The 26635-nt window shown below is 42.0% G+C and overlaps 1 protein-coding gene across 1 annotated transcript in view; it reads left to right on the plus strand.

Moving 5' to 3' along the window:
* Positions 1-26635, plus strand: part of rps6kc1 (ribosomal protein S6 kinase polypeptide 1) — a 154151-nt gene that overhangs the window by 85614 nt on the left and 41902 nt on the right. Inside the window, exons 8-10 of the mRNA XM_080200515.1 lie at positions 4226-4350; positions 12265-12357; positions 21111-21158. Of these exons, the coding sequence (XP_080056641.1) occupies positions 4226-4350; positions 12265-12357; positions 21111-21158 (266 nt within the window). The remainder of the gene's footprint in view (positions 1-4225; positions 4351-12264; positions 12358-21110; positions 21159-26635) is intronic.

Genomic DNA, 26635 nt, shown 5'->3' on the forward strand with positions numbered 1-26635 from the left:
TAGGTATCTCCCGATTGTTGGGCTAGAGGTGTTTACAGAGATGGGGAGGGTAAGGCCATGGAGGGATTTGAAAATGGGGATCAGAATTTTCAAGTTATGATTTTGGTTAACCGGCAGTGATTGCAAGGTTGATGGTTGGATGGGATTTGATGAGAGTTCACTGGACTCCAGCTTACAGAGGGTAGAATGTGGGGTGTGAGAGAAATGCATTAGGATATTTGAGTCCAAAGGTAATAAAGACATGGATGAATGTTTTAGCAGCAGATGGGCTGATGATAACCAGTTCTCCCTCACCATCGCCTTTCTCAACCCCTCCACTGTTGCTAAATTGTGAGATTACTGTCTAATATCCACTACTGAATGAGCAGAAATTTTCTAGAAATTAAATATTGGGAAGACTGAAACCATTACCTTTGATCCCCATGACAAACTGCATTCCCTAGCTATTGACTCGACCTCTCTCCCTACCAACTGTTAGAGGCTGAAGCAGATTTTTCACATGCTTGCTGCCATATTTATTAAGGAGGGAGAAATAGGTGATCTTAGTAATGGTGTGGACATGTGTTTGGAATCTTGGGGTCAAATATGGCAGCAAGCTTGTGAAAAATCTGCTTCAACCTCTGACAGTTGGTCGGGAGAGAGGTCGAGTCAATAGCTAGGGAATGCAGTTTGTCATGGGGATCAAAGGTAATGGTTTCAGTCTTCCCAATATTTAATTTCTAGAAAATTTCTGCTTATTCAATTGTGGATATTAGACAGTAATCTCACAATTTAGCAACAGTGGAGGGGTTGGGAAAAGTGATGGTGAGGGAGAATCGGTTGTCATCAGTTTAAATGTGGAACCTAATGCATTTTTAGATTAAGTAGCTGAGGGACTACATGTAGATGAGCAAAAGGCAGCCGAGGATAGACCTATTGGTCGATTCCAGAGGTGACTACAAGAGCGTGAAGAGAAACCATTGTAAGTGATTCTCTCCCTAGGATAGCAATGCAACCAGATGAGAACAGTCTAACCCAGCTGGACAACAATGGGGAGACATTGAAGGAAGATAGTGTGATCACCTGTGTCAAGTGCTTAAGACAGATTGAGAAGGACAAGGAGGGGGATAGTTCCCATTTGTCACAGTTACTTGGGGGTTATTTGTGACTTTGACAAGAGCTGTTTGGACACTGGTGGGATGAAAATGTGGTTCGAGAGATTCAAATACTGATTTGTGAGAATGACATGCTAATTGGGGAGGCGACAATACGTTCAAGGATTTTGGAGGAAGCAAGATGGCATGGTGATTTGCAAGTACAGAGGACTCAAGAATGGCTTTTTTTTTGGATAGTTGGCTGATAGCTGATTTGAGGGGGTGAGGGCTGCCTGTGGAGAGAGAGGGAGAATCATTCCGATCTGCTAATATTGAAGCCAGGAAGGGAAGTTAAGTGGTCAGCAGTTTCTTTAATAGTGTCGCATGCACAAAATGAACTTTGAAGATGGGAGGGATAATAGAGAAAGATTGGAGTTCAGGGCTAGGGTTGGGGAGTGGGGTGCGGGGGGGGGGGGGGGGGGGATAGTTATTTGGATGAAGTTTGGCCACATCGACTAGGAGAAGCCAAGGGTGTGTCACAGGCAGTGGATAAGATGGCCTCATTCTTTTAAATAAGTCATGAACTCCTTGCACTTGTTGGAGAAGATGGAAGAGCAGTTTAAGGTAGCTTTCTGTAGAGAAAATAAGCCAGACATTTATATATTCCAGAATGATCCTAGAATAGCGAATAAGTTTAGCAGGGGGGAGTTGGACTCAAGTGCTTTATGTAGTCCACCCCGATTTGGTGGTGAATGACTACAGCTCAGTTTTAGTTATGCCTGGTGTTGCTCCTGGCAAATCCTTCCTGCGCTCCTCCTTCAAACAGGGTTGATCCCCTGGCTTGAGAGTAATGATAAATGGGATGCCTGGATTTGTGTTGGTAGATCTGTTTTATCTAGTTTAGCATGGTGGTGGTGCTACACAACACAGAACCACAGAGAATTATTACTGAGCAGAAGCAGGCCATTTGGCCCATCAAAACAGCAGTTCACCAAGTGCTGTTCTCCTGCCTTTTCCTGTAACCATGCACATTCTTTTTCTTCAAATATCAGTTCAATTTCATTTTGAATGCCTCAAGTGAGCTTGTCTCCACTGCGCTCAGTGAGTGATTAAAGGTCTGAAATGTACTGACTGTGTGAAAAAGTTTTGCCTCCTGTTGCTTTTGCTTCTTCTGCAAATTACTTGAAAATCTGTGCCCCCACGCTCTTGATCCTTTGATGAATGAGAACGGTTTCTTCCTAGCTACTCTGTCCAGACCTCTTATAATTTTGAACGTCTCTATCAGATCTCATCTTGGCTTCATCTTCTTTGAGGAAAACAATTCTAACTTCTCCAGTTGATCGTCACAACTGAAGTTCCTCATCCCTGGAGCCATTCTGGTCATCAACAGGATGGAGGGTATTCTCAATATGGAAGATTTGAGATTTTGAGAATGAACACAGGGCCGGATTAATAGGATGCAGATGTCCTAGTGGTGACTGGGGAATTGAGGGGAGACAATGGGGAGAATCTAGAGTTAAAATCACAAGGCCTGCAGTGAGATAAAATAGACAGAGGTAGATGGAGTCAGTGGGAAGCACCAATGAACTGCTGTCTAAGTTTGGATACAGAAGACAGCAATTAGAGTGGATTGACATCCCGCTGCAGGACATGAGGCTAGAAATTGATTGACCGTCTAGGACTGAGGGAGTGCTGCACTCACAGTGCTGTTGTTTTTTAGATGGGCTGTAAAATCGAGACTCCACCTGCCCCCTCAAGTGTATGCATAAGATCTCTCAGCACTATTTTGAAGAAGAGCAGTGGAGTGATCCCTGTTTTGTTTTGATCAATATCTATCCCTCAATCAACATCACAATATCAGATTGTCTGGTTGCCATTTGTGGGATCTTGCTGTGTGCAACTTTTCTGCTATGTTTCCTACAGGACAACAGTGACCACACGTTCAAAAAAAATACTCTATTGGCTGCAAAGCGATTTGAGATATCCTATGATAAAGAAAGCTGCTATGTAAATGCAAGTTTCCCCACCTTATTTTTGTTAATTTCTGTGTTCGCATAGAAACCCTATGATGCAGAAGAAGAGAAGAAGGCCATTTGGCCCATAGAGTTTGTACCGACACTCCAAAACAGGATCCTATCCTGCCACCACCATCAACCCCCACCCCCCACCTTCTCCCCCCGCAACACCATGCATTTACCACGGCTGATCCACCTTATCTGCACATCTTTGGACTGTAGGAGGAGACTGGAGCACCCAGAGTTAACCCCTCCCACTCCCAACTCAGACGTGGGGAGAACCTGTAAACTCCACACAGTCACCCAAGGCCGGAATTGAACCCAGGTCCTTGGTGCTGTGAGGCGGCAGTGGCTAACCACTGTGCCACCGTGCTGCCATCTATAATGGAAACTACCTTTACAAACTTGGCACACTGTAATTGCACTCTGTTGACAGTAAAGAATCTAATGACAAACAGTGCAAGTTTACATAAATGTGCACTGATGAAAGATCTCTCTCTCTCTGACCCTCACGTGCTTGCCTTTGCGGTAGATTTACTGTTATCAGACAATAATTTACAGTCACCAGGACAGTTCTTTTGTGCTACCTACTGTAAATTGATCTGTGCATAAATTTGCAGTCATTTAATGTGTATCCTATCACGCAGAATATATTGACTTTGTTTCAAAAACTGCTCGGCAGAGGTATTAGGCAGGAAAGAATGAATTGTGTCTATTGCCTTTTAGTAACTGCACATGAGAGAATGGTTTGAAATATTGAGTCGCAGGAGAAACAGTTGACATCTATACCAGTTGAGAACATAATTGAAAAGAGGCAGTGTAGCATAAAGAAAGTTCTACTCCAATGATTGACAGATGAAATCTTTGTATTTTGCATTAATAAACCTAAATACTGTAGCCAATATGTGGTGATGTGGCCAAAAAGTATATTGTTTTCACAGATGGTAATTACTTGTGCCATTTGTGACATTAGCTTCAATTTGAAAACTGACTACCATATAATCCAGTGTATAAGCCACTCCAGTAATTTGCAGTTGCTGTATTAATTTTAAAAATCTCCCAGCCGTAGTGGTGGACAAGCTGCAACTCTCACTGTGTATTTAAGTGTCTTTAACCCGTCGTCTTTTACGTTTCTAGGCGAACCAAGCCCAAGTCGCCGCGAAGCGGTGAAGAGGAAGACCGCGGAGTACCTGATGCGTGCGGAGCAGATCTCCACTCAGTATCTCAGGACGTCTGTGGAAAATGGTTCAGTTCATTCAACGGTATGTATGTCTGCACTTTCATTGTGTTTGGGAACAGCGTCAAAATACACAGGGGGCGGGGGGGGGGGGTGATTTTCCGGCTTTTCTTGCCGGTGGGATCTTCTAGTCCCACCAATGGTGACCCTCCGCCCAGCTCCCCCCCCACCGCTGCTGGTTTCCCTGCAGCATAGGTTGCAGTCCGTGGAAAATCCCATTCACAGCACCTGGATTAGAAGGCCCCACCATCGGCCAATAGCTCCCATCGTGGGTAAGCCAGAGAATCCAATCCACGGACTTTAAAAATTCATCTTACGTATGAAAATCTATTGCCACTTCTGGTCAAGGTAATTTTCTTTCTGCAGGAACGTGCCCAGTGATTTTTTTTTTGTGTATGCCTTAACGAGTACAGTTTGTGTCGATTAAAACGAAGCTTTTAAGATGTAAATTGTTAACTATTGAAACAGACGCCTGCTACGTGATAGCTATTTTTCAAACTTTAATGTCTCCATGTTTTCAGTTTTTTTTGCCGAACCTTTCTCAGGTTATCAGCCTGCTCCATCCCATATTTATTGGCCGAGTGGCAGGCGGGCGACCTGTTTCTCTGCCTTTGCCAACAGTGTTCTGGAGCTTGCTGTTGGGAAGGTGCCTGGGTAATTTGCCCACTGAGGATAAGCGCCAAACAGCCATTTGCAGAATTTGCCATTTTATAATTAGTGATACTGTGTTGCCAGTTTCCCATTATTGTTTAGCATTTTAAAAACCATTAAAAATATAATCCTAGAGTGGAATGTAGTGAAAGTCACAATAGACCAAACTGAACTGCAAGATAAAAGGGAATATTTTGTACAGTAAGCAGGAAATGTCTTTGTGTTTAGCGTTGTCATTATAATATGTGGACGCATTATTTGATGTCCTATATTTTAAGTCTTGTCTTCAAGTGAGTGCTTCAGGTCTAAGCTTTGTATTTTAGAAATACCTTGTGAGAGCAGATTCTGAAATTTAATTTTGGTCTTCTTTGAGAGGACATTTATCAGGAAATATTTACCAGACCGAACAGTGTGCTCCTTATGGAATACACCTGATCCTCCAGCTTCATGTTAAAGGATAAACTGAGTTTCATTCCCAATTTTATCAGGAGATGGCGTCAAGGATCATTTCATACAAGAAAACACATTTTTCCCACTTACTGCTCACAGCTGAGGGATTTTGATGCAATACAATATCTCGGGAAAACCTCCTTTCATGATAAACATTGTACAATATTCTGAGAATTCAAATTGATACAAAGCAATACATTTCTGCTGGGTTTTTAAGATATAATTTTATGAAGGTTGCAGAGTGTGCTACAGGCTGATTGGCCCCCTTTCATTCTGCTCCCCATTCGGCCCCATCCCTTTAGGCTCCTGCCCATTGGGCAAGTGCCAGGGTGGCAGTGCCAAGGTACCAGACCTCCTTGTGGGACCTCAATGGCCTCCAGTTTCACTGGTGAGGTCAACAGGACTGTTACCCATTCGTGGCAAGCAGGTGTTTTCCTGCCAGACAGAACCTCTCCCAGCGAGTCCATAAAGGCAAGTGAGCCCGCACAATTGACCCGCCAAGCTCAATAACCACATGCAAATTCAAATTTGAATATATTTAAATAAATTATTCAGCCTCTAGCCTACTTTTGGCGAGACCCATTGTGAGAGCCGAGAAATCAGGTGTGATCCATTGATAGGCGGGGCAAGCCAGTAAAATTCCACCTTCCTGTGAGTCCCAGGATCTTACATAGGCAGTGCTGGTGAATGACGTCCAATTTATGTGACATCCTTTCTCTTCGCTTCCATGCCTCGCTAGCGTCGATTGCAGTTTTTCTGAAATTCATTTTATGGGATGTCGGCACTGCTGGTTACCCATTCAGCATTTATTATCCAGCCCTAGTTCCCCTTGAGAAGGTGGTGGTGAGCTGCCTTCTTCAACCACTGCAGTTCCTGAGGTGTAGGTAAACTCACTGTTAGGGAGAGAGTTCCAGGAATTTGACTCAGCGACAGTGAAGGGACCGCAATATGTTGCCAGGCATGAATGGTGAGTGACCTGGAGGAGAACCTCCCAGGTGTTGGTGCTATAGACATGTAGAGCCATCGCTTTATGTGTTGATGATACTTGGTGGCCACATTGCGTGGAGCCGCTGACCAGTGCTGCTTTGCTGGTTCTAGTATGGTTGTTGATCTCAACATCACCCTCCCTGGGGATGTTGCTTCCTCCGTAGGGGAAGTGGTCAACATCCTTGATGTCCTGTTGCCTGATGGTGATGGGAGAGCCCTTTTTGCTGAACAGCCCTTACTACATTGGTTTTGGTGCAGCTGATGTGCAGACTAACTTTTGTGCCACTACTGTCGAGACTAGTGGCCATGTCTTGTAGCACGCTCAATTCTTTGGCGATGTTGTCTGTGAAAGCCAGGTTGTTGACAATGATGGGCCTCCGTGAATTACCACAACCTGCAGGGGGATTAAACATGTGCAGTTGACCTTTCCCTCTGCTGCACTCTGAACAGAGTTAATCAATCCCCACACAGAATTGATCTGTCTTTCCTAGAAAGTACGATGTTTACTGACATTACATTAGAAAGGCTTCTACTTTTATTTAGTAAGTATTTTACATCAATGCGACATTAGTTTTCTGAAACAAGCTTTTGTTTAATGCACAAAAATCAAAACAGGAGGTGGCGGCTACTTGAACTTCAATGAGAAATTTAAACTATAATTTGTTTGATGGTGAACTATGAAAAAAATCAAACTGTACAGTTGTTGAAGATTATTGAAAGGCAAAAAGGAAACTAAAAATAAGTGCCTGTTTTCAAATCCAGTTTGTTATTGTTTGTTTACTGTCCATTGTCTTTAATTTATGACAGCGTTTAACTCTGGTTTGTCAGGGTATTGTGCAGAATGCGAAGAATGAAACCATGCAAGTAAAAGATACAAGCACACATCTATCCTTGTATGTGTATCCAATTTTGCCTCGCTCAGGTTTGAAATCGATTGAAAATTCTGCTTACTTTTCACTTCACTTGGGCTCAACCAAGGATTCCTCAGGGCAAATCTCTCAGTATTCACAATCCATTCAAGCTGACTTTGCAAATTTTCAATCCTGTGACTGATCTTTCAAACTTTTACACATTTTCTATCCCTTTCTTCTCCACATTTTTCTTCTTGGTGCGTATTGTTCATGTGTCTTTCAGCTGGGAGGTAAGTGACTAAAGAGCAAACTTCTGTGCTAAATATCTCTTGTTCTGGAAAAGTGAGCCTGGTGTCAGGCCAGCTAATAGTGTCTTTTTTTTGGCTCCTTCTAAATAAGATGATCATGTGCAAAGTATCTGCCCCCGTTATCACATAAATGTATTTGTTATATCACATGCCATGGTTAAGGTTTGCATTTGCACCTAGGGAAATCATGATGACATTGTTCTTTGTCATCCAGAGGCCTCATGATCCTTGTTTACTGTGAAAACACTTCTTTCCATTACCGCCTTCAATCCCTTTCTCCATCTGTCAAATTAGTTGTTGTTGCATCTTGTCCGACTGAAAGAAGGTATAAAATCTGGAAAAATTGATTTTTCATTCCATTTTGAGCCACCTTCTCAGTATTTCTTTGTTTTGGAGTTTCTCTAATTTGATTTTATGCACACATCTGCTCTCGTATGGTCTCTGTTATCTACAGCGCTGGCAATCGAGTACAGCTAATCATGTTAATTTAGTGTCTGTATTGTGCCCTGCTTGACCCAAATGTTTCCTATTAGATAATTCTGCAAACTTTTTTCCCTAAAATTGCAACTAAACAAGCAGGTATGTATTTGAAGAGGATTACTATTAAAAATGCCCAGGGTCTGAGCACTGGAAAGGTGAGACAAAGGTGAAGGGCAAGAGATTCAAATGTTTCACTCGCAAAGAGTACTTGTCTTTGCCTTGTAGCGAAGGGAACAGCAAGGACATTCCTGACAAGCGAGAGACCAGTATTTATGTTTAGGGATATTCTTGAAGGACTACAACTACTGCTTCCACAGTATTCACATTGTTCGTTGAAACCAGACTTCTAAAAATAACTATCTTGAAATTTAATAGCAGTACGTGGGAGCAGACTTGAAATGGTAGCAACCTGACAGTCCTCTGCATTGTTTCCTGAAGCAGATATCTAATTAGTAGTCAAGATTGTATTGGTGCCAGACTTCTGATTTTAAAGCCTTAGCTGGTTGCAACCAACTGGATCCCCACCCAACTGCCATAGGTCAGCAAACCTGTGACAGTTTTGCCCTATTTGTGTGGAGGGATCAGCAAAGACACCAGTTCTGTCCAAATTCTGCCAACCAGAACTGAAGATTCAAATGCATTTGCTGCTGAAGTGCTTTCAAACCTCATGCAATTTACCAGTGACCCTTGTCCAATAATTATGTTGCCCAGTAATGTAGAATGTAGAGCAGATGCAAGTTTCCCTTGTCAGTAATGGAAAAGAAAAGAAAGACATGCATGTATCCAGTGCCTTTCATGACCACTGGGCATTTCAAAGTGCTTTACAGTTAATTATGGACTGTTTCTGGAAGTGTAGTCTCTTGTAATGTAGAAAGGGCGACAGCCACTTTACTAGATTGCTGTTGTAGGAGCTTGCAATGAACGGTCTGTATGTGATGCAGCTTAAGGACTAAATATTGGCCACAAAAGTAACTTCCTGCTCTTCTTTAAAATAGCGCCATAGGATCTTTCACATCCTGGGCAGAGGACAATTGGGACCTTGTTTTAACATCTCAACTGAAAGATGGCATCTTCGACGGTGGGGTGTCATGTGGAGTAGACAAGTGAGCTTTAGGTGCAAGAGTCTTGATTCTTGGAATTTAAAGTATTCCCCTTTTATACTAGAATATCTTTTCTCCTTCCCTACAAGTTAGTGATGATTCTTAGCTAATCATGGCTCAGAGCAGAAAAACCTGGATTTATTTTCCTGTTGTGATTGAAGTCCTGACTCATTGAGATTGACTGTGCAATGAGCTAATTTGTGTCGTATGCGAAAGTTTCCAACACTGAGCTCAGGGTTAGAGATGTGGGCAGGTATGGGGGACTCACTTGGATACCTGCCCTGGAAATATTATGAGCTCTGGTATAACTCGGTGATCACCCTGTGTACTGAAGCTGAACAGCACAAACAAGATCCTCCCTCTCCCCCAACCTACCACCCCTACCTCTGACTCCACAAGCCGGTCTGACAATCACCCCCCACCCAGGTTCGACTACATGCTTCTATTTGCACGACTGACTTGCTCGCTCGCTTAGTCATTCACTCACCAACCCACTTAGTAATCCACTGAAAAACTTATGACATTTAGACATTTCCCATAATAATGTTGTAAAAAGGGGACGTGTCCTGTATTCGTTCACCCTTTCTTGCACTTGACTGTCTTGTTCTGGAAAGGCTATGCGGACCCTCTACTTCTATACTTCTAAGTACGGGCTGGAAATAACACAATATGGTTGGAGAGCTGAAATATTTTTGGGCAGTGACAGTGCACACAGCATTGACATTGACTGGAGGATCAGGACCAGAAGATCCAGGCGCATAACTCTAAAACTGATGTATTCAGTTAGTTTTTGGAAAATATGCTATGTAGTACAGTGAAAAACCTCTTTATTTCCTGCTATTGGCAATTTCATTAAGGTCAAATCTTGGGGGACTTCCATTGACAAGGAGGTTGTTTCGCTTCCCTTGTCCACTCCCTTGCTGCTGCCTTTCAGAGACAACACAGCTTGCATAAAAATTGGGTCATAGTAAGCTTTTTAATTTAAAAACTATTGTTGAAAAGAGACATGTTATTGAAGCTTTTCATCTTGCACCCATCAGGACAAGTGCAAGAATACCAGATTTCAAACAATCACAATAATTTATAGTACAGAACACCTCACTTGAAGTTGTGCTTGTGTTCTTGAAATTAGTGACAGTAAGTGAACCAATTTTAATTGAATCATGTATTCCCATAGGGATCAGTGTTAAAGCTGGAATTGGGTTCCTTCGAACATTTCTCACTCAGCGAACCCAATGTGTAAGTTGAGATACTGTACCTACATGCGCAGCATTGTATTCCTCACTGAAATGGTTCGCAAAATAAAAGAACTATTGTATAAATACAAATTGGGTAACATTTGCAAATCTCCTTGTCGTCTTAAGATTTGAGGGTGACTTGCTTCCAGTTTTGTACGATGGGTTCTGGGATGGCTGATAATCTAGCGTGCAATCTCCAGACTCTGCCACACGTGGGTAGGTGTTGCTTTTGCACTCTCTCCACCACTGTGACTTAACCTCTGTGTATTCCTATTGAAGTCTCTCTATGTTTGGTGTCTTCCCAAATGAACCTCTTCCCATTTTAGTTGGTCTCCATGAGTTGTTGGAGTCCTTTGACCTCATCAGGGAAGCTTTGAGGACATCCCTAAAGTGTTTCAGTGAGATGGCTTTGAATGATTTAGAGCCTCAGTGCTGATCCTTGCTTGCTGAAAATGGCTCTTTCATTGGTTTTCAAATGGCTTCTGCCTCACTTGCTGCATACTTGAACAAGGGCCAGACTTGAGAGCTTCAAAATTATGCACATGATTGTAGAATTGGCTTCCTTCAGGATATATCCTGTATCTTTCATCCAAATAAGCCCTTAGATAATGAAAGCAATTATTGTATCTGTGTACAGTAACAAATACCTTTCTTGCATAGATTTCAATGGGCCTCTTGCAAAGCAGGCATTCCTGAAGTTTCCAAATTAAAGTCAGCCTGCAGAGGCAAGAAATGAGCCTCCTTTTCTACAAGAGATGAAAAGCCCAGGCTTGAACATTTTGCTTTTCAGAAATAAAAACTTGGATATTCTTCATTCAGAACTTTGCCCCTGGGTTTAAAACAAAAGTTCTGTTGAGTGCAAACGCTTTTTTTCACAATGGCGCCAATCAGACCAGGGAACCTGACTTCAGATGACCATTAAACTGACTGACATGAGATTACGTGCAGTGTATGCGAAGAAGACACCAATGAGTGCAATGAGGACGTTGACACATGATAATACCCAATGTGCGCAATGATGATGATAGAACATGCAGTGATATAAACAGCCTTGAGGAAGAAGCAACTTTAAGTAGCGTTAAGCAGGGCAACAAAGCAAAGACCTGTTGTGCAGGAGAAAATGAGGAATTGGGCATTTTTGCACTTGTCCTGATGAGTGCACAATGAAAAACTTTGGTGATATGTATTTTTTTTCAGGATTATTAAGTTCTACACTGCCAAACAACAATTTTTAAAACCTTCCTTTCTTTGGGGAGTCATCCCTATTAGTGATAGGTTAAGAAGCTCTGGTTTGATATATACTTGATTTACTCTGAAGGTCCAGAGTACAGGAACTCCTGATATAAAGAGCCAGTGGGTCCAACAGGCCATACACTGGAGACCCAGTGTATCCATTCTCAGCTGAATTTCAAACTTGTTCCAGTGTAGACCCACTGATGTTATCTTAGGAGTTCAACTGAGACGGCTGCAAATTTTCAGGACCTGTGCTCAAATCTGTTACAGTTAATCATCAGTTAATTTTATATCTTGCATCTTGCAATTTTTTTTAAGTCCTAAAGATTTTGTTGACTGGAGGTACTAGGTTTTTTTTGCACAACGGGAGACATATTTGTTAATATTGCATTGTTGATATTTGCAAACAGCTGTCACATTCTAAACTTAATAACGACTGTATCCTAACCAAATAAATATTTCTACGGGGATTCTCCTCTGCACTAGACACAGGTTTGAAGCGGAAACAAATTACCTTTTGATCTTGTCCACAACTGTTCTGTGACAAATTTAGTTTTCTATAACTTGGCATTTGCTCCAGTAGGCCATCTTCCTTTAAGTGTTACTGTGATTGATGTGATACCTTTGATATCTTCTATTAGCCTCCGGGACCACTAAGTTCAAGGCCTGCTTGGAATCTGAGGAATCCTGCAGAGGAGCTGAAGGCCTTCAGAGTCCTTGGGGTGATTGACAAGGTAATTCTTCAGCATCATTTCAAGGGTTTAACCATAAATCAACCACCAGCTGAGGTTGTAGCTTTGAAGCTATTGGTTTTGACAGCTAGGAAACAAAAGAAAAATGACTTCGTTTGCCTGCATTCTACAGAAACCGAGGGAGCAAAGTGAGTTTGTTTAAGTAGGATTGTAAGATTGTGTTGGGTATATATTGTTGTATTATAAGTTAGCGGAGATAATTCGATATGGCCTTTTTAAATATTGCATTGTAAGATTGAAACAACTGGTAAATGTAATTCTTTATTACAGTCAACATGCTGTATAAATACAAGTTGCTGTAATTACTAATGCTGCCTTGTAAACTTGGGCCACATCAAATACTTTTAATAGACTAACGGTTTGACAACTTGTGAACAGGACAGTAACAACAACCGCAGGTGCAAAGTATTGCTTACAGAAGTATGTAAAATGAAGATTTTATGGGTTCAAAACCAGAGATCAAATGCTCAAAAATGAAGAAGACCAATATAATGCAAATCAAAAATAGGGTGTTACCACTGTAACAGGGTTGTATTTGAGCACTATTGCAGCAAAGTCAAAATGTAAACCATTTTTATTGGGGAGAAGAATAATCTGTTGACAAAATTAGCAGAATATGATGAAATTTGCAGGTGCAAGACTTTTGGTTCAATGTTCAGAGCACTATAGTAATGATACGTTTATGGTTATGTGATTGCCTCATTAAATGCTACGAGACCCTGAGGCTGTTTTACTCTGATAGTTGTAGGTAGGTTTCAGTTTTGTCCCACATATGCTTAATGCTACTCCATGTTTACAGAATGAGGTAAGTGATGCAGAATAATAGGTGAATGCCGGTGATTCAGTCGAGTGTTATTGTGACATCCTAACCCTTAAGGGCAAGACTCATGTAGTTTTGTCAGGGTCAGTGGAAAACTAAAGTTAACCTAAACTCGCTGCCTGACATTTATCGTGCCTTCAGTTTGCGTGATGTTTTGTATTGCTGCCTGCTTCCACACTGAACACGGTAGAAGCAAACTAATTGTGGTGTAGAAGAAGCAAGAAATGAAAGGACAGAACACCACGTAACAACCTCGCCACTTATTGCACCATAATATGAACAGCTTTGTTTTCTTAAGAGTGAATTATTATCGTGATCTCTCACTTTCTCTTTCTCTCTCACCCTCCTGCATCTGCATAAATGTATGTTTATCTTAACCCTTGGGTTCATGTTTGTGAAGAAAACTGGTACCCAGACGGAAATAAAGTATTATACAGAGAAAATTAATGAGACCCTCTTGACATTCCAATCATATCTTCAAAGGAGACTTTATTTAGTGACCTTGTATTAAACAGATGTGCCAAACTATATTAATTTTCTTAAGCACTTTCACAAATTATGTTATTCTTCAGAGACTGAGCAGAATCCTGAGGGGTTGTCTTAACTATCACAGTGAATCATTTTCAGCAGCTTCTTTTTCTAATCTAACACTAGGAGTGCTGAAAGTAAATTACAAGGCAAAAGCCTGATTAAATTAGCAGATGAATGTAGGCTTAGCTCTTCCCGTGTCCCCATTTGTTTCAATTTCCTCATTTTAATTTGAGACCCAGATTTCCTTTGACGAAATAGAAATTAAATTACAAGATATTTCCTTTTACATGCTGATGAATTCATGCAAATCGATGTTGCTGACATAAAATTTTTTTTGCGTGTGGGAGCTGAACAGGTCAGACAGATATTGCAGCAGGTTTGGAGGATGGGGAGGATTTGAGGGCCCGCTGACAATGTCGACAATATTGGGCATGTTCAGATTGGTGCGGAGATCCTGAGCCTGGGACATCTGTTGAAAGACGTACGGTGGCTCCTCCTGGAGCTAACAATCATTGAAATCCGTGAGAAGGCCAACTCTCCTGACCCTTCCTAGCTGTTAAACACACCTTAAAATGTTGCACCTTGGGTCTAACTGGGTTTTTCAACAGCAATGTGATTAACAAAATGAGATAAGTAACAGAACCAGCCCAAAAAAAACATTTTACAATCACGGAGTGCTGTTACTAGAAATAGTAATTTTGTTAGAGCTACTTTGCGTAATTTATTACATTTTTAAAACTTTTTTTTAGCTCCTATCTTCACTTTTTTCATGAAGGGTGAGGGTCCTTGCCCCAGCGGGCCATTTAATTGGCACGGGACAGGCCTTCTGTCCCTAATGGAGAAAGTAGCTCCATCCCTAAGAGTTGTTGACAGTCAAGTGGTTGGCAGCTCTTTGGACCCAGCAGCGCCATCTGGACTGACGACCACTGCCGAAACTGCATCCAGTCCCAAAAGCAATTGTCCCTTGAGCTGGTTGGAAAGGTAAGTTAGGGGAGGAGATCGCGAAGGCCAGAGTGAGGCAGAGTGGGAGGGTTGGCATGGACAGATCACTGGGGGGTGGGGGTTTGGGGAAACATTTGGGATTTTTTATTGTACCCGGGGGCACACTTACTACCAGTGTAGTGAAAGCTTCTGGCCCAATCTTTTGTTCTGAATCTTGGATTGACCCAGCATCATGACATTGCTTTGAGGGGAAGAGTGTCGAATCTGCACTTCCCCTTTGTCTGAAATAGTGCTCACTCCAAAGAACTTCGCTCTTGTTTTAAGATAATGCCCCCTTTTTTGTGTATTTTTCCAATCAGACAAAATAGTTTCTCTGCATCTTGAACTCATTTGTCATTTTAGACGTCTCAGATTACCCCTCAACCTTTTAAACTCAAGGAAATAAATACCTAATTGTTCCACCTTTCCCATAATTTAAGCTTTTAGACTCTAGCACCGTTCTGGTGAATATGCTGTATCTCCTCACCAACCAATTAGTCCTTCCTGAGTTTCAGTGCCCAAAACTATACGCAGTACTTTAGATGGAGTGTGACTAAGGCTCAATATAGCTAGGACATAATTCCCTCCCCTTTGTATTCCAGCCCTTTGAGTTAAATGCCAACATTCTGTTAGTCTTTTGACTCTGTTTCATACCTGTGCATTAGATTATAATGATACCTGTACGTGACCACTCAAACTCTCTTGCTTCCAAGAGAGTTTGAGCATCCATGAGGTCAAGAGTTCCAAGTCTCTCACCTTAGAAAAATATTCTGCATTTTTTTTAAGGATCTGAAGTAGATGATCTCACCCATCACAGCTTTGTCCCATCACTATTGGAAATTTTGGCTAAAAAGGTCAGAGTTGGACCAGTTTCGATGAGAGGTTAAAAATCTGAATCCATTTTCAACCTACCTGCACTCAGTTTAAATACAGATGGATAGGTGCCCCTGTTTATTCACCACTTTCTGACCGGCTGGATCTTGGGGTCTAGGAAAAGGAGGTGAATACTGCTGGATCCAGGAATAAGTGTCTTTTTGCTTACCTGCCCAACTGGATCCAGTGCCCCACAATTAGCCCCCTCGCCGTTCCTGACCCTTCCGGTCTCCCTCTCCATCTTGTTCAAAATATTCCACAATGCAGAAAATGCAGGATCGAGGTTCTGTAATTGATCAGCTGTTCTTGAAACAGATTGACATTCCCACTGCCTGCATCAGGACTCCACTGGAGGTGGCGGATGGCTGACGTACTAGAGTAAAGTTCAGGACATTTACAGGAAACTATCCCTCATTTACTCTAGCCAGGTGCTTTCATAATCACCAAATGGATTTGGAATGGGCACTATAAAGATCCAGACTCTGGATGAGTGCTGCTCCAACAACGCTCAAGAAATTAACACCATCCAGGACAAAGCAGCCCACAATTTGACTGACACCATATCCACAAACCTTCAGTCCCTCCACCACTAGTGAATAGTAACAGCAGTGTGTACTATTTACAAGATGCGCTGCAGGAGTTCACCAAAGCCCCTTAGACAGCACCTTCCAACATGACAATCATAGCTCTCTGTGCCTGTTACCGGGTGGCAAATTCCTCCTCCTCCCATTGTAGACTCCCAATCTGATCTTCCAGTAACTACTCTTCGCCGGTGGGGTCTTCAGGCTGAGTGCTCCCTTGACCTCTCTCGCAGGACCTTTGATTTCCTCCACCCCCACCGTTGAGGCTTCTGATCTCCCTGATAAGACTTCTAAACACCCCTCCTTTCACTTTTCCTCACCCCGTCCTACGCTGGTGGCAATCTGAAGCTTACGATTCATTTCTTGTTTCTGTAAATCGTTCTCCAGGGTACCTGACTGCGTTCCCTGCTGCAGATTATCCTATCGCCGTTGACAGTCTAGCTTGTCAATTTGACAGGATACTGGGTGTGAAACTGAATTAAAATGTTGTAATGAGGTCTTGCTGCTAAATTGAGCAGATCTGGCGCATTCTTGACCACACTCTGAATCCCCCTTCCCTGTGTATGTTGGGGCTTCAGTCTTTGATACATTTCAATAACATTGTAACAGTTGGCTGGTACCTGGTGCCCAAGTTCTTCTCCCTCCCTTCTTAAGTAATGGTGTATCATTGTAATTTTCAAATCCAATTAATTCTTGAACCCACTGAACTTTGGAAACTTATGGTCGTTGCATCTGCAATTTTCTAATCTATTCAATTCTCAGGATGGAAACCATCAGATGCGGGAGATTTGGCTATCTTTTGAGTTCCATTATTTTCCTTATTGCCTTTTTTTGACTTTTATTAAATCCACTAAATTCTTCCTGTTGACTTTATTTTGGGTTCCTTTGTAATGTTGGTATTTTGCCTTTAACTTCCATTGTGAAAACAGATACTAAGTGCTCATTTAACAAGTCTGCAATTTCTTTATTGCCCGTTATATTCCTGTATGCCTTTCCCTTTCATAATCTGACATTAGCCTGTCTGTTTATCTTATATTTCAAAAATTGTTAGCTTTGATATCCTTTGCACGCAGGATTTTTCTTATTTCTTTTGCTTCTCCTCCTTTACTGTTTTTTGTATCATGATGTTGCTTTTTGATAGCTCTCCCAGTTATGTGGTTTTCTAACTTTTCTTGCATTCATGTAAACCTTTCCTTTTAGATTGATGTCTCATCTGTTGAACATAATTGCCTAACTAAATAAATGGCACCTTTTATCCTTTTAGTCGTAAGTGCTGGTTTTATTGTTATACTAAATAACCTCATTGAATACTTCCCACTGTATCTGTAGGTTTACCTATTAATGATTCATTGCAGTTAACTTTGATAAAATCATTTCTTATCCCTTCAGTGTGTTCCATATTTAAAACTGTAAACCTGGGTTTGAGACTGCCTCTTCTCGTTCACGATCCAAATATCAATTCAATCAGATTACCATCATTCTATTCATGTACCTTTCCTGCCCAATTGTTAACCATCTAGTTTGTTTCTACCATTAAATCTAGTAAAAAATATAACTCTGTTCTTGTTAGTGGTTTAAGATTTTTTTTGTTACATGCTTCCCCAATTTCTATATTTGTACATTCTCCCTTTAGATCACTGTTGTAATGAATGTGTAGACAACTCCCACCAGTTTTTACATCCTCTGCAGTTCCTTAATTTTGTCTATAGTGTTTCCAAAGCCTGATCAACCCGAGTGAAATCCTTTCTTTTGTTCTAATTGTGTGCATTTGTTTTTTAAAAAATCAATATTACTACTACCCCTCTTTATCAATTTTCTTGTCTTTCCCAAAGAATTTATAACCTGGAATTTCTGGCTCACAATCATGCTAAGCTCATAATCAGGTTTTTTTGTTAATATCCAAGTCAAATATTTTCAAAAAGATAAATGCTAGGCTAAATGAATCTGTTTGGAAGCTCTGCTGTTTCCTTTCTCTGTCTCGATGGTTGTTCTGTCTGTTCCCTGCCTGCTATAATATGTAATCGTTCGTTGTGTCCTAGTTGGCAATCTTCCTCAAACCTGTCCTTTTGTCCCCGAATATGCACAATCCATTCTCCTCTGCTAGAGTTTCTCCCTTCAGTCACGATGCCTCTTTACTCTGGGCACCCGTGCAGTGAAGATGCCTGACAGGATTTTGGGTGACAGCAGCTGGTGGACCCCTGGGGCAGTTGTGTTTTACTGGTATTTGGTTAGGACATTGGAATTAAAGTCAGTAGCATATATAAGCAAATTTATTGAACTATAATTAATGTTGCTGCATTTTGAAAATATTTTCCATTTATATCCTACAAAGGGAGTTAGTTTATATTGGTAAGCAATAAATCCAGATGGGAAGAAGAACGTGTCCTCTTCCAGTTGATTATTTTGTTACAAGTATAGTTCCATGATTCCATGAGAGCCTATTGGTGAAACAGTAAGGCTGCTGTCTTTTCAATAAAGCTAACTATCACAGAAACATGGAAAATAGGAGCAGGGGTAGGCCATTCTGCCCTTCGAGCCTGCTCCGCCATTCAATGTGATCATGGCTGATTCTCTATCTCAACGCCATGCTCTCGCTCTTCCCCCCCCAACGTAACCTTGCCCACATGGCTCATTTTCATGTACATGAACAGTGACAACTGACTGTTCCTCTCCTCACTTGGCATGTGCACACACCCCCTGTTCAGCAGCGGTCACTGAATAGCCAGCGAGGACAATGTAGTGGCCCCCATTTGTTTAGTTGCAGTAGCCCTAATTGGTTCTTGATATGACTGAGACCAGAGTTAATTGCAGTGATGAAGTGTACTAAATTGAGGGGTTTTAATCAACCATTAAGGACTTTTAATGAAAATAAATTGGAAAAGTTCAGTTATGATCAACGTGTGTTTGCATGTCAAACTGGGCTCAAATTTGAACTGCTGGTCATTCCAAACTGCTCGTGTCAGAAATGTGGAGGTTCACAGACATTTTCAAAATCCCACTTGTTAAAAAAATTCATTCATGGTATGTGAGTATCTCGTGACTGGGTCAACATCTATTGCCCATCCCTAATTGCCCTTGAAATGTGTGGCTTGCCTGTTCTTTTTAGAGGGCATTTAAGAGCCTTCCTGAAATCTGAAGTCATGTGTAGGCCAAACCAGTCAAGATTGGCAGATTTCCTTCCCTAAAGGACATTAGTGAACCAGGTGGGTTTTTACGACAATCGACAATAGTCGTCATTAGGCTTTTAATTCCAGATTTTCTCTTGAGTTCAAATTTGAACCTGGGTCCCCAGTGCATTAACCTGGCTCACTGCGTTACTAGTCCAGTGACAATACCACTAGGTCACTGCCCTTAGGAAGGATATGCAGCCAATTTCTCCGCCAGGAGGGAAGGAATTGAATAATTCCATCTAAGTCCATATTCAGGGTATCTTTTATACAGACTTAGAATGTTTTTTCACTGAGGAGTGCTTGAATTGAGGACAAGACTGATTTTTCACGTGGTCTATATCCCAGAAATCGGCATCTGAATTGTCTGCTGATAAATGTCATTTAAAGGTAATATTCACCAAAGAAAACTAAATGATCAACAGAAGTAGAGAAAAAATTGAAACAAAAGCTAATGAAAGTTTAATATGCCCAAAATTGACAGAAACAGAAAATTTAAAGACTGTTAAAATTTGTAACTGTTCAACTTAAAAGGAAATGGTACTCAGGGTAACTGTGGCTTCTTGAGCTTTCCAGGTAACTAACTGTTTGGGAACTTTGAGTCACTGCTGCAGGAAATGCTGATGGTATTGTGGGAATTGACTAAGAAATTACTGACTCTAGATCCAAATGTATAGATCGTTAACATGCCAAAACTGCTGAAGAATCCTCAGTGAATGAATGTGGCTACTGATATTAACTTGTAGTCCATTTATATTGGAGAAACACCCACGGAGGTAGTAGTCTTCTGCAGTCTCCCAACTGTCTTAAAAATAACTGAATCAATCGCAGCTTATGTAGTTTGTTAAAAAAAATCAAAATTTTCTTCAATACCTTCATAAAACCACTTGACTTTGCAATTTGATGTTAGGACATGTTCTTCAGATATTCTGGCAGGCAAGTTGGAAAACCAACTATTAAAAATTTGCACTCAAATTACTGGTCTGTGGTACTGTGCCTCAAGTACCCACTATTGTAACTACAGCAGGTACATTGGATAGAGGAAAGGAATCAATTTTCCATCATGACAGGAGGAGGGGAGGGAGAAAAGCCACTTTGCGGCAAAATGTTAACTGGTTTTGGAAAGGCATTTGCCACCTCCCTCCCCCAAAGCATTTACTGTGGAAGATAAATAATTAAAATGCAAAATACTGCATTTCTGTTTACATCATAGAGCACCAGTTGGGTCAGATACAACCCAGCTGTATTCCATGCATATTCCACAGGACTTGGCAGCAGAAATATTCATGTTTTAGTAAGTAAGTTTATGAAAGCTCAATTGCTGCAGATTTAAAGAAGTAAAAGTGATTAAATATGACATTGAACAGATGGAGACTATCTACTCGCCTGATGTATCTGGCTCTAATTATATTATCATTGGTTTCGCCTGGCTTGGAGGAGGTGTTTCCAGGGGCTGATTTACAGTCATTTATAAAACACCTGTTTGGGAAAACTATCTGCCGACGGCCAATTTAAAAAAAAATTCGCAGATGTGCTTTCTTCATGTCAGCACACTGTAAATATTCTCAGGCTTTATGAGGGAAGAGGAGAGGAGACAGTGAAAACATTTGTCCAGCATTTTTCTGTCATTCCATTTTTAGGTGTTTCTTTTGGGGTTCTCTACGATCTGAGTAAATTCATTTTTAAATGCAACTTGCAAACTGGTTGGGATAAATGTGCATACAATGTTCTGCTCATTCTGTGTTGATGGAGACCTGATAATGTCTGCATTTGTTTCTCAAGGTTTTACTTGTGTTGGATTGCAGAACACAGGAGACCTTCATTTTAAAAGTAAGCAGCTGTTTACAATTCTTATTATTTCACGGCTCGATTATAAAAATGCAACTTTGCCGTTTAGTTACTGTTTGCTGTAGAGTATCCCCAATCAACCATCTCATGTCTGGATCCCATTCCCACTGTTGGGATGAAATGTGGAATGGGAACGGGAAAGTCCCAATGGCTGGACCCAGAGAGAATTTTGTTAGAGGCAGCCATGAAACTCTGTACAAATTGAATTGGCAAACAGGCTCCTAAATCTTGAGGACGAATATCCTAAAAGTTCACAGACCACTGTCAGGTGGGCGCTGCTGAAGATTACAGAGAGGTGCGAGGGCATGTCCATTCCTGGTTGCTGATTACATATAGGGGATACAAGAAGGGCCAAAGGGTTTGGGGTCATCAGACAATAGAGGGTAAACCCCTTCCCTCCCACAGTAAGGAGCACTGTCACAGATGCAGCCGTTTATTAGCTTGGCACCTTCCCCCATTGAATGGAACATTTAATCTGTCTACCTAACCTACTCCTGTAAATCCATCACGTTTTACAGATGACCTCTGAGCTCAAACGGCACCCCATATGCAGGCTGGCCATCAAGGGTGCTGCCCCGCATCCATGGGCCCTAGTCTTTCTCTTGTTCCCCTGCTTGCCTCAGTTCTACTGTTGTAATATTGGAGGGAAAAGAGAGAAATTGCACCAGATCTTTGTGCGGAGTGCTAGTGAGAATCTGTTTGCCCCAAGACTGATGATAGTAAGGCCAGACTTGATGCACCTTTTTGATTTTGTAGTCATTTGCTTGTTTAAAAGTCTGGATGGAAGCATACAAAGTTGTTTCAAGTTACATTCCAGAGACTTGGGCACACAATCTGGGCTGATACTAATGCAGTGCTGAGGGTGCTGCCTTAAATGGATACAGAGATACCATGGTACCAATTTGAAGAAGAGCAGGGCAATTCTCCCATTGTCCTGCCAAATGTTCACCCCCCCCACTAACCAATATATGCTGATAAAAGTACTGAACTGAGCATGATTTGAATTTTGTTTTGTGTGGGTGAAGGAGGAAAGGAGCTTACTGTATTGGCCTTTCACCTGGAGAAGACAAATTTAAATTCTGCTAAGGCAGATGGAATGGAATCTGTGTTTCGATCTCTGTCTCTTTTTAGCTTGACAGCTGTTATCATAAATGAAAACAGTTTGGGCAGTCTCAGTCCATCTTAGGCAGCAGAAAACTGCCTGTAATTAATCACCAATTGACAATAATTCAACAATCACATACAAAGGTGCCATAAGGATGACTGATTTCAGAAGCAGACATCTCTCAGGCTGGTAAGGTACAGGGTGCTCTTCCCAATTTGGGTGTGTTATTGCAGTTCCACTTGTGCTGCACTGATGCTCAGTGAGAGTAAAATGAGTCTTCTCCCGCTACCTATTCTTTGTCTCGGTAACTCATTCTAGATGACCTTTTATGCATTACTGAATTACCAATTTGTCAGTGAGGAAAAAAAATAGTGAGCTAGCCCTTTATTGTGAATCACTTTTTAATATATAGTCAATGGAAATTCCAGTTGGCCTAGATATGTTGGTCAAAATGGTTGTTAATTTTGGGACTTGGCTGATTTACTTACTATTTAGGATAATAGTAAAATTCCAACATGTTTCCAAACCGTTTTTCTATAGTCATAATTATCTTTAATGCTTTCTAAATGAAATCCTCCCATGTGCTTATGTAACAATGTATATGTGTCAGTGAATCTTGATATATACATATGTGTATATACGTATTTATACATATAATGGTTATATATGTGTGTATGTGGGAGTGTATATATAAAAATCTTCTTATATTCCTGCCACGTATTTCACGACAGTGGAGTTGGCCCACTGTTGGCCAGTGGCAGGATCTTCTGGTCTCGCCGTTGTCAGATTGTCCTGTTGAATGCACCCCTTGCCACCAGGAAACCTGAGGGGGGGGGAGGGGAGAGGGGAGAGGGGGTTGGGCACAGTTGGTGGGTCCAGAAGGTACCACCCTCGTGAACGGCCAGAACCTCTCCAATCGTCCCCCCCAAATCGTCCACGCTGCAGGTCCCAACCCTGATCACCTCTGACCCCTCACGTTCTGATGCCAAGCCTGAACCCTAATCATTCACAGTCCTGATTGCTCGTGCTCCCAACCTTAAATTGCTGGTACCTTGCCTTTCTGACTCCAGGCTTCCCATCTCAAACAGATCTTGACCTGGGCTCCTGGTGACTTAACCAACCACTTTCAACACGCACCAATCCCAACCCCAAGCCCCTGACCTGACCCCAACTCCTGCCTCATGTTTTTCAGGATCACCAACCCAATCTCACACCCAGCCTCCTGACTTCAGGGCCTTTGCCCCAAATTGGTTTCGTAGCTCCTGAGACCCCAAGGGCCAGACTCGAGACAGGTAACTCGTCAGGAAATTTCCTGACTTGGCAAACCTGCATTGGAAACAGTACCCCAACAGAGTGGGGCCTGCCTTCCCCAGAAGCAGTTCAGGTGTGGCTGAATGCTGAGGCACGCAGGCTTGGTTTTCTGGAACTGTGCCCCAGTTGTTTAGTTACATTTGATGCCCTCTAACCATCACATCCCATTACCCACCCATCAGCTCCCCATGCGAACTCATGTCCCCACACCCACCCCCGTTAGAGCTGCCAAGCCAACTTATCGCCCTTAAATGGCCACTCAGCCAGTATATTCTTCGTACAGAGCCAATGAACCGTATGTAACAATAATGTGTGTGAAACTGCTTTAAAACACCCATTCCAAATTCTTTAGAAAATTGTGTTCCTTACAACCCTATAATCATCAGACTATTAAAAGTATCAATAAAATAAGCTTTAAGCACTTCATTCTTAATCTTGTGCAAATAAACTTTGAAAAATTGACAAAAAAGAACTTGTAACCACATAAAAATGATGAACAAGCAAAGTCAACAGCTCTATCCAGGTGTGTAAGTAATCTCCCACTCACATCATCATTTCATGTGGCTGGTCTCTTTGCCATGCCTCATTATATATACTTGTATTTTTTTCCTAAGCAATTTCACACATGCTGTTGTTACTACAGGATTCACCAGTTCTGTACTGAGTGTATACTGAATGAATGAGCATGGAAAGGCCAAGGTTTCGCATGGAGGGTATGATGGGCCATTGGGGTGGGTGGGTGAGGGGGACATGCCATTGAGTCTCGATGGAAGGGACATGGGAACATTAATAAAACCTTTTGAACTTAACTTTCAAAAATGTTCCTAAATCCAGACTATAGTTCAAAACCTCTGAGGTCCGTGAACCATGAGTCATGAAAAAGCTGGCTAGGTTATGTGGAAATTCTGGTGGTGGTTGGGGTGCCCCTCGGAGATCCCCACAATGGAATTGACCAGGTCAGGAATGCAGGGTGTAGGCTTGCTGCCAGCACCCTTATTGCATGCCAGTGAAAATTAGGAGTGCCAGGAAGCAGGTTGAGAATCATGAAGTTGGGTCCCATTCGCCATTTTAAAATGTCCCTAACCTTTGTCAGGACATAGTAGAGGCATGAAAATCCAGGCCACTGACGCAGCAAGCTGATCAACTGCACCAACCCACATATCTCCCAACTGTTGTCTCATTACCACATGGTCGACCCAAACCCAATTATCTGATGGTCCGAAGGTAGATTTTACTCTAGTCTTTGCTGCTGAGCTATTGCACCGTGTTAATTGCATTACTGAGACCCAGTATTGGAGCCACCTCAAACCTCACTGTTCAGGTAAACCCAACTATCTAGGCCACGATCTTGCTGGTAAATTTTCTGTTAATATAGAAACATAAACGATAAAAAGGAGGCCATTTGGCCCTTCGAGCCTGCTCTGCCATTCATTACAATCATGGCTGATGGCTCAACTCAGTCATGCTTTCTCTCTATAACCTTTGATCGCATTTGCCCAAAGTGCTATATCTAGCTCCCTCTTGAAAATGTTTAATGTTTTGGCATCAATTACTTCCTGTGGTAATGAATTCCACAGACTCACCGCTCTTTGGGTGAAGAAATGTCTCCTCATACTCTTCCTAAATGGTCTACCCCGAATCCTTACTGTAACCCCTGGTTCTGGACACTCCCACCAACGGGAACATCTTTTCTGCATCTACCCTGTCTAGTCCTGACAGAATTTTGTAAGTCTCTATGAGATCCCCCTCATTGGCCTGAACTCCAGCGAAAACAATCCTAACCTAGTCAATCTCTCCTCATACATCAGTCCCGCCATTCCCGGAATCAGCCTGGTAAACCTTCACTGCACTCTCTCGAGAGCAAGAACATCCTTCCTCAGAAAAGGAGACCAAAACTGTACACAGAATTATTGCTGAGGCCTCACCAAAGCCCTGTATAATTGCAACAACACATCCATGCTCCTGTACTCAAAACCTCTCGCAATGAAGGTCAACATGCTGTTTGCCACCTTTACCGCCTGCTGCACCTGCATGCTTACCTTCAGCGACTGATGCACGAGGATACCCAGGTCCTGCTGCATAGTCCCTCTCCCAATTTAATCGAGCCATCATTAAGCAAGAATCTGGTGTTCCGTACTTCTGTGTGTTAGTGCAATATGAATCGATACAACCCATACGAACATACAAATTAGGAACAGGAATAGAACCTGTGGTCCCATAAGGCTGCTGTTTCATTCGCAATGATTATGGCTGATCTTTTTATGGCCTCCACTTTCCTGTCTACCTACTGCACCCTTGGATTCTTGAGTGACAAAGCAGTCAGTCTAATAACCCTGCATCTGCTGTTGTCTAGGGAAGAGAACTTTCACAGCCTAACAATCCTCTGAGAGAAAAACAAAATTGTCCTTGCCTGCAACTGAAATGGAAGACCCCTTGGGTGGGATTCTCCAGCCTTCCAGATATGTCTTTCTTGACGGCAGGAGACAATGTGCCATTCGGAGGCAGCAGGATTCTGTGGTCCCAGCGCTGTGAATGGGATTTCCCGTTGAAGCCACCCCAAGCCACCAGGAAACCTGTGGGTGGGTGTTTGCTGGTGTAAACAGCCGAAGAATCCTGCCCCTTTAAACTCTCTCTCCTGGTCTAGCCTCTCCAATAAGGAGAAATGTCTTTTCAGCAGAACCTGCTTACAGTCTACAGCCTGAAAATTCACACTAACCTTTTATTAGCCTGTGTGGTTTTCTATATAAAATTCTGTTGCATTTGTTCTGAGGAAAATAACCTAAGTATTATTCTGATGACTTAGTTGAGAGAGAGAGAGAGAGGGAGAGACTAATAAAAACGTTGACCCGTGTAATTGATTTTAATGGCAGCTCAGTGCCATCCTCAGTGTGTTGGATAGCAGCCAAGTGCCATCAGTTAGGCCTTGGGGAGCTCGGGGCACCGAGCAGAAGATGAAGAGGACTAACTGGTTTTCTGAAGCACAGAATAGCACAAATAGATTAGTGTAGTGGATAAGTGCGGAGCACAGCATGTTCTAAAGCAG

Source organism: Carcharhinus amblyrhynchos, chromosome 12 (assembly GCF_965287045.1).
Source record: "Carcharhinus amblyrhynchos chromosome 12, sCarAmb.v2.hapA, whole genome shotgun sequence".
In the NCBI taxonomy this organism is placed as follows: domain Eukaryota; kingdom Metazoa; phylum Chordata; class Chondrichthyes; order Carcharhiniformes; family Carcharhinidae; genus Carcharhinus; species Carcharhinus amblyrhynchos.